The sequence below is a fragment of the Sapajus apella genome, unplaced genomic scaffold, assembly GCF_009761245.1.
Source record: "Sapajus apella isolate SASKATOON/1434 unplaced genomic scaffold, GSC_monkey_1.0 scaffold1823, whole genome shotgun sequence".
Classification (NCBI taxonomy): Eukaryota; Metazoa; Chordata; class Mammalia; order Primates; family Cebidae; genus Sapajus; species Sapajus apella.
In genome coordinates, this window is record NW_022438749.1 from 305 (window position 1) to 12,467 (window position 12,163).

The window sequence follows — 12,163 nt, forward strand, 5'->3', positions numbered from 1 at the left end:
CATAAAATTTACACACACCTTGTCAGATGTGTCTCTAACCTTTAAGCACCTATATCAAATCAAAATGAGAAAAAAGATATCGAGCTGAGCGGGCTTACAATTTTGCAATGTCAGCATGCGTACTTAGGCATTTTGTTCAAGTCCAAGGTATCCGCTCTACAGTATTTAGTGGCGCACTAAGTGGAAGCTTCAGATAAATGTTTTCTGAGGATTTACATTTGCAAAAGCGCTCCAGGGCACACACACCAAACCAGACACCCTGAAACCCTCCGCTTCTTTCCCCCAGCGTGGAGCCTAGCTCACTGCTGAATGGAGACAGCTTTCCTCAAGTGAGTCTCCTCTTTGTCTATTTCTCCTACTTGGACAAGAATCTCATAGAGAAAGCTTTTGGTTCCACTGGTGCCTACCCACCTGATAATGTAACATAAAAGTCTCCATTTGAACTCCCATGAATTTGGCCTTCACTTCAAAGTCTCCGACTTCTTCTGTTGGACTGATTTCAAAGATAACATTTTTAAACCTGTTGAAACATAACATCATAAGGGTGTGGTTTTATGTTCTCATATAAAAATATTCTGTGAAATGGGGAAATGAGATAAACCAAGTCTTCAAGGGTGAAAATGGGTAGAAAATACAAGTAGAAAGTACTTCTGCAGCGGAAGCAGCCGGGTTACCACGCCTAGGTCCCATCTGCTCTGGGACCTGGAGAGAGGAATGGCAACCTCTTTCTGCCTGCAGCACTTGCATGCTATGAAAGAGGAACCACTGCGGAGTGCCACAAGTAGCCTGACAAGGGATGACAGCACAGAAATTCTCTTCATTTCCACAAGGCCAAAAATGAAACCTAACGATAAAAGGAGAAAACAGAGGAAAGTGGGCGGAAGGAGAGGGTATGCGCGTGTGAATACACGCATGTTTGAGGACTGGGAGAAGCAAGTAAACAAAAGGGGGTCAGTGAAAAAACACCAAGGGAGGTGGTTTTTTCTTTTTTTGTTTTTTGAGACGGAGTTTCACTCTTGCTACCCAGGCTGGAGTGCAATGGCACGATCTCAGCTCACCGCAACCTCCGCCTCCTGGGTAGATGACTTGAGCTCAGGAATTTAAGACCAGCCTGGCCAATACAGTGAAACACCGTCTCTACTAAAAATACAAAAATTATCTGGGTATGGTGACAGGCACCTGTAATCCAAGCTACGCAGGAGACTGAAGCAGGAGAACCACTTGAGCTTGGGAGTGGGCGTTGCGGGGAGCTGAGATTGCGCCACTGCACTCCATCCTGGGCGACAGAGCGAATTATTTCAAAAAAGAGGCCTGTAATCCCAGCACTTTAGGAGGCTGAGGTGGGCAGATCATATGAGGTCAGGAGTTTGAGATTAGCCTGGCCAACATGGTAAAACCTAATTTCTACTAAAACCACAAAAACTTAGCTGGGTGTTGTGGTGCACGTCTGTGGTGCCACCTACTCAGGACGCTGAGGTGGGGGAATTGCTTGAACCTGGGAGGCAGAGGCTGCAGTGAGCTGAGATCACACCACTGTACTCTAGCCTGGGTGACAGAGAGACTGTCAAAAAAATAATAAAATAAAAAAATATACATATATAAAGTAGTTAGATAAACAAGTGGGTGCGCCATGGATAATCTTTCTGTGAATAGAAAAAAATATATTAAAACGATTTCAGTGGTTATCTCTGGCTTGTGGAATTACAGGTATTTTCTTTTTTACGTTTTACCAGATTTCAAAGTTTAATAATGAATGCATATTATTTTAGAATCAGAAAAATGTAAAAGGTTATTTTTTAAAAAAGTGTTTTGTTTTTCCCCCCCGAAACAGAGGTCACAGGGATGACTGAGGAGACAGACGCTCAATAAATGCTTGCTAATGATGCTGGGCCCAGGACCTATGGGAGGATGACACATCCGGTCCATGAACCATGTGCAAAGCAAGAAGATACTTCCCAGAAAAGAAAATGAAGATAAGTGACTGGTTCGTAGCTATAAGTGGAATAAAGCAAACCCCTCTTATTGTTACTCTTAATTTATTCTTGGTTCAGAAACAGAAGAAATCCAAGGAATGGCTTCCCGCTTAATGAGGAAAAATTAAGATCAAACCCAAACAAAGAAGTAAACATGTTCTGAGACAAATGTTCTGCAGAAAAGGAAAAGAAAAACTCTTTTATGACAAATTAACTCTGAGTATGAGGCCCAATTCTACACATAGCAGTATGTAAATAAATAAAAAACATTAAAAGTAACCACCCAGAAAAGAGAAATGAAGACAAGAAGACAAAGATGTGAGAAATGCAGAAATAAAAATCAGCTTATAAAAGAAAAAGCCAAGACTCACTGATTCACTTGCAGGTCCTCAATTTCCAGAAGAACTCCCTTTTCATGTAGTCTTGCTGCTGTATATTTCAGAGAAATCTTTTTGCTTTTCTTTCCTTTCATTTCCCTAGGCTTTTTAGAGACTCTGCAAAAAATCACATCATGTCATTTTCTAGAAGTAACCATCTACTATGAATCCTCATCATTGGCAACTGAAGGAAACAAGGTCAGAAACCAAACTTCCAGACATAAACATAGGTAACATACCAATTCTAAAACGGCAAACAAATGTTAGAATTAGCCTAAGCAATACCTCCGCAAAACAGGGAAAATATTACCAAATTGCTTCCATTTTGAGTTTAAATTATATTTGAGAACACTCCCATGAATTTAACAGTCTTAATTCTCCTATGTCCTTCTGGGAAATTAAGCACCTAAGGAGTAACTATGAGAGCTTCTGATGGGCAGCCTGAGGGAACGGTACTGAATCCCAGGAGTGAAGGAGCTATTCTAACCCCTTGGCCGTGCGGGGAAAAAATAACAATACCATCAAATAAACACTTTGTAAGAGCATTTAAGCCAGCACAGGAATTACAGATGAATGAAAACAAGGAAAAAGAAACAGGTGGGCCGGGCGCGGTGGCTCAAGCCTGTAATCCCAGCACTTTGGGAGGCCGAGGCGGGTGGATCACAAGGTCAAGAGATCGAGACCATCCTGGTCAACATGGTGAAACCCCGCCTCTACTAAAAATACAAAAAATTAGCTGGGCATGGTGGCACGTGCCTGTAATCCCAGCTACTCAGGAGGCTGAGGCAGGAGAATTGCCTGAACCCAGGAGGCGGAGGTTGCAGTGAGCCGAGATCGCGCCACTGCACTCCAGCCTGGGTAATAAGAGTGAAACTCCGTCTCAAAAAAACAGGTTAGGAGCTATTAGGATAATTTGGGCAAGAAGTGGTAACTTCAGAAATATGCCCACATTTTCAAAATGACGTATGTACAAGAGGTTATTTGCTGCAGAATTTAAAAAATAATAACAAACAACTAGAAACAAATGTTCATCAATGGAGAACTGTTTAAGCAAACTGTTCTATCTATCTGTATAATAGAATAATACGCAGCATTAAAAAAGAAATGAGAATCCAGGTCTGTCTGCTTAGAAGGCCTGGAGGCCATAACAAATCTGTCAATGAACACACCTAGCGTCTAGATCTTGGTTTCTAAATATCATTCTTCGTTCAAAGAAACCAGGGATGCTTGGAGAAACAGTTCATTCTGGGCCTGGGGAGGGGAAACTACAGCTTGAACATGAAACATCTTGTGACAGAAAGTCAGGTAGTGCACAAAGAACAATGGGAACGTGTCAAAAGCTCACAGGAGTCAGCTGTGCAAGCCGGATGAGGTGGACCTGTTTTTCATCCCTTCCCATCAGCCCTACCTGACCCCAGGGAGTCTTCCAGGAGAAAGAGAAAAACAGAGTACGTGCACGAGCCAGAGAGACGGGGAGCAGATATGGTAAAATGTTAAAAACGGATGAATCTAGGTGAAGGGCATATGGATGCTTATTGTTCTATTCATTCAGTCTTTCTGAGATTTGAAAACTGTTAAAATAAAAAGGAATAAATAAACTAACCCTACAAGAAAAATCTGCTCTTGTCACCCCACCTCTCTGGGTTTTCAGTTCCCTCCCTGTAAAATGGGCATGCTGATGGTTTGTGGCCAGTGCCAAGAAGGCTGGATCAGACTTTCCTTAGCACCCAGGAAAAAATCAGAGCCTATAATCTTGTCCCCAGAAAGTACAGAGAGGGAAAGGGGATCCAAATTTGTATAATATTCCTTAAGTGATTTGGGGATCACTAGATGATCTCCTTCCACAATTTTAATTTCTAGGACCAAGAAGATTTTCTTTTCTTTTTTTTTTTTTTTTTTTTGAGATGGAGTCTTGCTCTGTCGCCCAGGCTGGAGTCTCCCAGGTTCAGGTAATTCTCCTACCTCATCCTCCCAAGTAGCTGGGACTACAGGCACATGCCACCACACCCAGCTAATGTTTGTATTTTTAGAAGAGGTGGGCTTTCACCATGTTGACCAGGCTGGTCTTGAACTCCTGACCTCAAATGATACAGTCGCCTTGGCCTTCCAAATTGCAGGGATTATAGGTGTGAGTCACCTTTACCAGCCCCAAAAAGGTGTTTTGCAAAAGGAATACTTAACAACAAGCATCCATGAAATCCCACGCCCATTATTTACATCACATACTAACAAATAGAACTACATCATTATACAGAAAATTAGACGCAAAATAAAAGACTAATAGAGTATATAGATCCAGTGTATTTTAAGCAAAAATTTCCAATGTTATTTCAGTTGCCTCTGCTTTTTCCTCACTCTAATAATTCTTTTCCCTGACATTGATTCTTATAAAAGAAAAAATACTCACTTGCCCTTGCTGGCTAAGTTATCCAAGCAGGTTTTGATATAGCTTTTATAGTAATCCACCTGCTCGCCATAGAAGGTGGCCTTAGAGTTCAGAGCAGCGTATGTTTGCTGCAGCTTCACTAGCTCAGCCTTCCTCCTCTGTCGGTACCGCCGCTGATTCCGAATATCCTGAGGCATAATTATCAAAGTTAGAAAAACGACGACGGGCATCATGCACTTCTTGAGTCACTATCATTTCATGCCAGAAGCCAGCAGTACTTAACTCTCTCTTAACTATGACTACACCATTTGTTTTTTTGAGACAGAGCCTTGCTCTGTTACCCAGGCTGGAGTGTGCAGTGGTTGAAATCATGGCTTATTGTAGCCTTGACCTCCCAGGCTCAGGTGAGCCCCCCACCTCAGCTTCCAGAGTAGCTGAGACTTACAGGCACATGGCACCACATCTGGCTAATTAAAACAATTTCTTTTGAAGAGATGGGGTCTCAATTGATCCTTCTGCCTTGGTCTCCGAAAGTGCTGAGATTCCAGATGTGAGCCACGGTGCCTGGCTTAACTATACATTCAACAGGCAGTAATTTGTTTTCACAAATTAAGAGAAATTAAGATCTCAAATTTTCTTCCCTCATTTGTATCTTCCAGTAGGGAAATGTGTTACATTCAGACTTATACATTTTTAGAATTTACTTGCAAAGCTGGTTTGGACCTCTTAAATATTTTGTTGGGACAGGGAGAAAAAGAGAATTATAATACATCAACTACCAATTTCCAGATGTGCATAATATATTATCTCAGTGTAACAGCAGAGAATACCTAAACTCTTGGTTCTCACCAAAGCTCCTCAGCTTGAGATGATTCACATAAATCAAGGATTTTACGATCAGCTTGATGTGAATTTGTATTTCACAGTAATCGTGAAGCCAAAGACAAATTTTTTAAGGCCACAGGAGGCTCTAGTTAAGGTCTTCTGCTTAGTAATTTAGGCCATGGAATAAGCCACCTCAGGGTCAGCAAGGCCCTCATGCTGGAGAGTCAGACACGGTTTCTTAGAGAGGAGGACACTAATGTGCCATGAACTGAAGCTAAGCTGCTATCTGAGCAACTACTGTCTCTTTATGAGCCCCTCGGCTTTCAACAAGGCCAGGTCCCCTCTGTCCCCCAAATGCAGTACCCTGGCAATGTCATTGATCAGTTCCTGGTATTTGTTTTTTGGGTCCACGGTTCCAAGCTCTGTCAGCTTCTTTAAGCCTGTCTGGATTTTCTCTTTCTTCTCCTGAAGACTGAGGTTGCTGTCTTCCTTTACAGATTTGGATTTTTTCATCTTGTCAGGAGTTTTGGCATCACGAATAGCACGTCTCTGCATGGCTCTCTGATGTTCTGCTTCCTATAGATGGGAAAAAGAAGTTCTCAGCAAGTTTACCACACTAATCCTAAACTTGAATCCACACCTGAACTTATACAGTTCAAAAAAAAATCCGTTAGGCCGGGCGCGGTGGCTCACGCCTGTAATCCCAGCACTTTGGGAGGCCGACGCGGGTGGATCACGAGGTCAAGAGATCGAGACCATCCTGGTCAACATGGTGAAACCCCGTCTCTACTAAAAATACAAAAAATTAGCTGGGCATGGTGGCGCGTGCCTGTAATCCCAGCTACTCAGGAGGCTGAGGCAAGAGAATTGCCTGAACCCAGGAGGCAGAGGTTGCGGTGAGCTGAGATCGCGCCATTGCACTCCAGCCTGGGTAACAAGAGCGAAACTCCGTCTCAAAAAAAAAAAAAAAAATCCGACCTGGAAACAGAAGGAAGCAAATTCTGCCCCCTAAGTGCTAGATGAGAAACTGCATGAAGCAGAGGCTTCTCTTCTACCTGTGAGAGACGATATCTACACAATCACACAACTGCTGAGGGGTTCTCTCCTGGACTCCAAGTACAACTGTGAGACTGGACGCTACTGGCTACAAAGTCATTTTTCTCTACCGCATTTTGAGACATGGAAGCCATTTAATTTTATTCAGAACTTAGCTGCATAAATGTTATAACTATACTAATACAACAAGACCCGTGCTTAGTAAATCCTTGATAATTCTTTCTGTCACTTTGTCCAGGTGGAATCATGCTCGAGCCTGGCATCCGCTGTCAAACATGCTGTATATGCCACATTGCAATAGGGAAACACCTTCCCTGACACTGCCATCCTTCATAGTGGCCATCCAATGTCTGTCCAACATATGATCTACACTCGCTGTTCTATTCTTTCAGCACTTTCTTTCTTGTTTCTTTTTCTTTTTTTTTCTGAGACAGAGTCTCGCTCTGTTGCCCAGGCTGGAGTGCAACGGCGCGATCTTGGCTCACTGCAACCTCTGCCTCCCAGGTTCACGTGATTCTCCCTGCCTCAGCCTCCTGAGTAGCTGGGATTACAGGTGCCCACCACCACGCCCGGCTAATTTTTGTATTTTTAGTTGAGACGGGGTTTCACCATGTTGGCCATGCTGGTCTTGAACTCCTGACCCCAGGTGATCCCCCCACCTCAGCCTCCTTCAGTGCTAGGATGACTAGTGCCCAGCCTCCGCACTGCTCTCATCACCAATCCCCATTCTCCCATTGAAAATCCAGCGTTTTTTCTTAGTTGTTACCTTGCTCACCCTCTCGCTCTCCACATGGTTTGGTACTTCCAAGTGACCTGTGGCCATTTCTTTCTAACCGTTTACTCTCAATACTTCGGTGACTGCCTCTGTGTTGACAGATCCCAAATCTTTGTGACTATGGCTCTGGTGCCATATTCTGAACTGTTTGTACTCAGATGTTTACATTCAGGATGGCCTATAGTTCCAACTTGTAATTCCCCAAGTGGGACAATTCCCTTTCCCAATATTTCCCTTTTTTTTTTTTTTAATGTCACGACTACTCTGCATCACATAATGTAAGGAGCATAAGCTTTGGAGGCAGACAGAATAGGATCCAACTCTGGTTCTGTCACTACAAGCTGATGATCTTGGTCAGTTAACCTGTAAGGGTCTTAGTTTCCTCATCCATAAAATAAGGATGAAAAGACTCAACTCAAAGGAATACTGCAAGGATTAAATGAAAGAACAGAGGGGAAAGCACCAGACGAATACTAGGTTCTCAATAAAGACTGGCTCCTCCTTTCTTACTTCAAACTTCTTTGCAGGTCCAACATGTTTCAAGTATTGTTTTATGTATTTATTTATTTATTTATTTATTGAGACAGAGTTTCGCTCTTGTTACCCAGGCTGGAGTGCAATGGCGCGATCTCGGCTCACTGCAACCTCCACCTCCTGGGTTCAGGCAATTCTCCTGCCTCAGCCTCCTGAGTCGCTGGGATTACAGGCACGTGCCACCATGCCCAGCTAATGTTTTGTAGTTTTAGTAGAGACGGGGTTTCACCATGTTGACCAGGATGGTCTCGATCTCTTGACCTCGTGATCCACCCGCCTCGGCCTCCCAAAGTGCTGGGATTACAGGCTTGAGCCACCGCGCCCGGCCAAGTATTGTTTTATATGTCCTTACTTGCCTTTCACACATATCTAATCGGTAATCAGTCATAGCAACTGAGAGCTGAGAATTCATTTAAAACAATGGTTTCCAAACAGCTCTCTGTGCAGCCTTAAGGGTATGCTGGAGGTACCACAGTATCCTATAGGGCTGGATTTCAGAGGCCCTATTCCTAGCTATCAGAGTAGCTTCAGAGTGGCAGAGTACCTGCTTTATATACTTGGCTTCTAGGTAAGTTGTCACGTAATAAAACATTACCATGCTTAAATTTTGAAAATGAATGACTTGACCTACTTTCCTTATTTGACAACTAAGAAACAGAGGTCTTTGGCCAGGTGCAGCGGCTCATGCCTGTCACCCCAGCACTTTGAGAGGCCTAGGTAGGGAGGTCACTTGAGGTCAATGAGATCAGCCTGGCCAACATGATGAAACCCCAACTCTAATAAAAATATAAACATTAGCCAGGTGTGGTGGTGACACGAGCCTGTAGTCCAGCTACTCAGGAGGCTGAGGCAGGAAAATCACTTGCACCCAGGAGGCAAAGGTTGCAGAGAGCCAAAATCACGACACTGCAGTCCAGCCTAGGTGACAAAGTGAGACTCTGTCTCAAGCTAAAAAAAAAAACAAAAAAAAAAACAAAGAAACAAAGGTCTTAGATAGGACCTGACTCATCCAACCCTTCACAATGCCAGCTCCCGACCCCCATCCGCCCACCCCGCTGGACCTTAACACACACCTAGAAGACTCAGCTACCATCTGCTCTGATAGTACTGCTGAATTAATTAACATTAAATGGTCTTGGACCTGATAGAGGCTCTTTATTCCTTATCTCTGCAGTGCCAAATTCCCATCTAGCTTGTGAGTTCTCAATAATTTGGTCTCATGTTTTCTCTCACTGCTCGCCTCCACCTACAGCTCCATTCTAGACACGGGGTCTGGTTACATCACGTTCCTCCCTCCTCTGTTCCTCTGCTCACGTCGTTCTCCTGCCTTGAGTGCCCTCTCTTGTCTTACATGCACACCGCTGGGTGCATACCTTTACACGTCTGGCTCCACTTCCACTTCTTTTAGGCAGCTTTCCTAATGCACTGCTTCACTGGCCTCTTTCCTGAACTGCTATCATTCTTTTAGTCAATATCATAGTTAATTTTGAATGGTTTCATCACTGCCTCAGGTATATATGTCACACTTCCCTAACAAGATCATGAGTTTACTGAGCTTAGGAGCTGCATTCTGTACTTTTCTTTTACCTACCAAGGCACTTAACAGAATTCCAACCATATAATATTCAATAAACTGCAAAAGAAATCCCTACACATTCATGGTTTCAATCAACCCTGGATCAAAAAACTACTTGAAACAAAAATAACCACAATAAAAAATCATACAAAATTTAAAAATACAGTAACAACTATTTACTTTGCATTTATACTGCAGTAGGTATTATAAGTAGTTTAGAGATGATTTAAAGTATATGGGAGAATGTGTGTGAGTTATATGCAAATACTACACCACTTTATAGAAGGGACTTGAACATCTATGGATTTTGGTTTTGGCCGGGGGTGGAGAGGTGGGCGGAATGGGTGCTGGAATGAATCCCCTGTAGATACCAAGGGACAGATATACCAGATGGACGCACTGGTTCTGCAGGCAAGTGCCAGTGAGCTTCCTGCCCAAAGGACATCGCCCCCTGGACGCAGGAACTAATAACTTTTCACATGAGCCGTAACTACCGCTGTCCCCCGGTTTCGTTCACGCTCACCCCTAAATTCCCACCTCTTATTTGTGTCTCCCCTCCTTTCTCTGACATGCGCCTATCGGGAGGGCTTATCTACCAAACAAAGGAGTATGTTAAACCCTGAATGTTACCTGTTCACTGGTGGCTGGTGTTTCTAGGATTTCTGTCAAGGTCTCTCCTGGCTGGAACCGGATGACATCCACAATTAAACGTTTTGTACTGAAAAGAGATGGGGGAAGCATTTAAATATTACCAGTGTTCTAGCTCCTCTCAAGTGGACCGAATCAGCAGCAGCACAAACAGCACCTCATGGAAGTCCCAAGTGGCAGCTGCCAGCACACAGTACTCAAGGCACTAGGCTATTTACCCAACCAGAAGTAGGTATGAGGGTTAGGCTTTCCAAGATTGACATTTCGTTGTAGCATATTAGCAAAGTAAGGCAGGTAAGTCCTGTGCCAAGTTCAATATGCAAGGTGACTGGTGACTGGGATTATGACAAGTATGAGAGGCAGTGTGGTCATTTCAGGTATGACCCAGCAGGTTCCTGCTCCAAAGGCCAGGAAACATTTGGATTACATCCATTTCATTCTTCCTGCTTTTGATACTCACTTCAGTAAGATGGTTCGAGCATCCATTTCTGCATTCTCATCTCCAGGCACATCAAATTTGTTGGTCAGGGTGAGAGATACTTCTGTCTTAGCCAGTGCCTCCTTATTTGGATCACTTAAATTGCCAGAGCTTTCCCCTGAAGTTTTGGGAGGGTGGAAAGAATCAGCATAATAAAGAGAGGAGATATTGGGGGGAAATAATACATATAAAAGACGATGCACGTCTAAGATAATACCTGAATCAGCTAACACGTACAGTGTGGCGAGAACAACTTTTACTGAGAAACAAAATGTTGTTATGTTAAATGATAACGGCAAAGGATCCATAATAACTTCATAAACGTTTGAGAAATCGTTTCAACACTACAATATCGCAATTCTCTCTCAAAACATTCTTTCTGGATGGGTGCAGTGGCTTGGGCCTGTAATCCCAGCACTTTGGAAGGCTGAAGGAAGAGGATCGCTTGGGGCCAGGTGTTTGGGACCAGCCTGGGCAACATAGCGAGACCCCATCTCTATTTAAAAAACAAAAACAAAACCACAAAACTCAGGAGGATCACTTGAGCCCACAGATTTGAGGCTGGAGTGAGCAATGACTGCACCACTGCACTCCAGTCTGGGCAACAGAGGGAGACCCTGTCTCATAACAAACCACATCTTTCCTTTAAAGGACTTGTAGCTTATAATTATGTAATTATTTGTGTATCTGCAATTTTTTTAAAAAGCGCAAATGGCAGATGTATCTGCACAGAAAATGATCTCTTCCTCTGACTCCGGTTCCTCACAGACAGTGACCGCATCTGGACTCTCTTTGTTGTTTTGTTTTGTCTCATATGAAACTATCAGAATCACATCCATTTTATTTCCCAACGTATATCCAGAGTTTGGTACAGTGCAGAAAACAGAGAAGACAGCAACTGCAACACTTCTGTCATGTTCCCCTTTCACCTTCCAGGCAGAAGTCAGAATGTTACCTATCAGGGACTCGATGGTGGGCACCTCTCCGAGGTCGTCCAGCAGCTCGTGGATTGGATCATTGTGCTCTGGAGCAATGGCATCCTGGTGATCTAACAGGAGCTGCAAACACCAACGATCAACTCCATTTACACATTCAACTCTCCAGCCCATCCCTCCCCAGAATGCCTAAAAATGATTTGCACAAAGAGGTTACAACAAAGTTCCTATATTCAAAGAACCAACAAGCACATCCTCAGCAAACTAACCCAAATAAACAATGTAACATAAAGCACCACATTGGGCTCTGCTGAATGACATATGTTACGATATAAGAAGAGGAAGGCTGGGCGCGGTGGCTCAAGCCTGTAATCCCAGCACTGTGGGAGGCCGAGGCGGGTGGATCACGAGGTCAAGAGATCGAGACCATCCTGGTCAACATGGGGAAACCCCGTCTCTACTAAAAATACAAAAAATTAGCTGGGCATGATGGCGCGTGCCTGTAATCCCAGTGACTCAGGAGGCTGGGGCAGGAGAATTGCCTGAACCCGGGAGGCGGAGGTTGCGGTGAGCCGAGATCGCGCCATTGCACTCCAGCCT

At 43.8% G+C, this 12,163-nt stretch overlaps 1 protein-coding gene across 1 annotated transcript; it reads right to left on the reverse strand.

Moving 5' to 3' along the window:
- Window positions 1-205: 205 nt before the first annotated feature.
- On the reverse strand, window positions 206-11,874 carry LOC116546998 (ras GTPase-activating-like protein IQGAP1). Its single transcript, XM_032273102.1, has 7 exons — window positions 11,584-11,874; window positions 10,611-10,746; window positions 10,133-10,220; window positions 5,925-6,137; window positions 4,758-4,924; window positions 2,345-2,467; window positions 206-520 (listed from the first exon to the last, which is right to left on the reverse strand). The coding sequence occupies exons 1-7, from the start codon at window positions 11,735-11,737 to the stop codon at window positions 373-375; spliced, it is 1,029 nt and encodes a 342-aa protein (XP_032128993.1). The 5' UTR covers window positions 11,738-11,874; the 3' UTR covers window positions 206-372.
- Between the last annotated feature and the right edge of the window lie 289 nt (window positions 11,875-12,163).

Excerpts from the sequence above, each read along its gene's own strand:
- LOC116546998 (XM_032273102.1), bottom strand. The coding sequence starts at position 11,737 with ATGGGCTGGAGAGTTGAATGTGTAAATGGAGTTGATCGTTGGTGTTTG. Across the intron at positions 10,747-11,583 it reads CACCATCGAGTCCCTGATAG|GGGAAAGCTCTGGCAATTTA; the intron begins GTAACATTCTGA and ends CCAAAACTTCAG. Across the intron at positions 521-2,344 it reads GAGGACCTGCAAGTGAATCA|GTTTAAAAATGTTATCTTTG; the intron begins GTGAGTCTTGGC and ends ATGTTTCAACAG.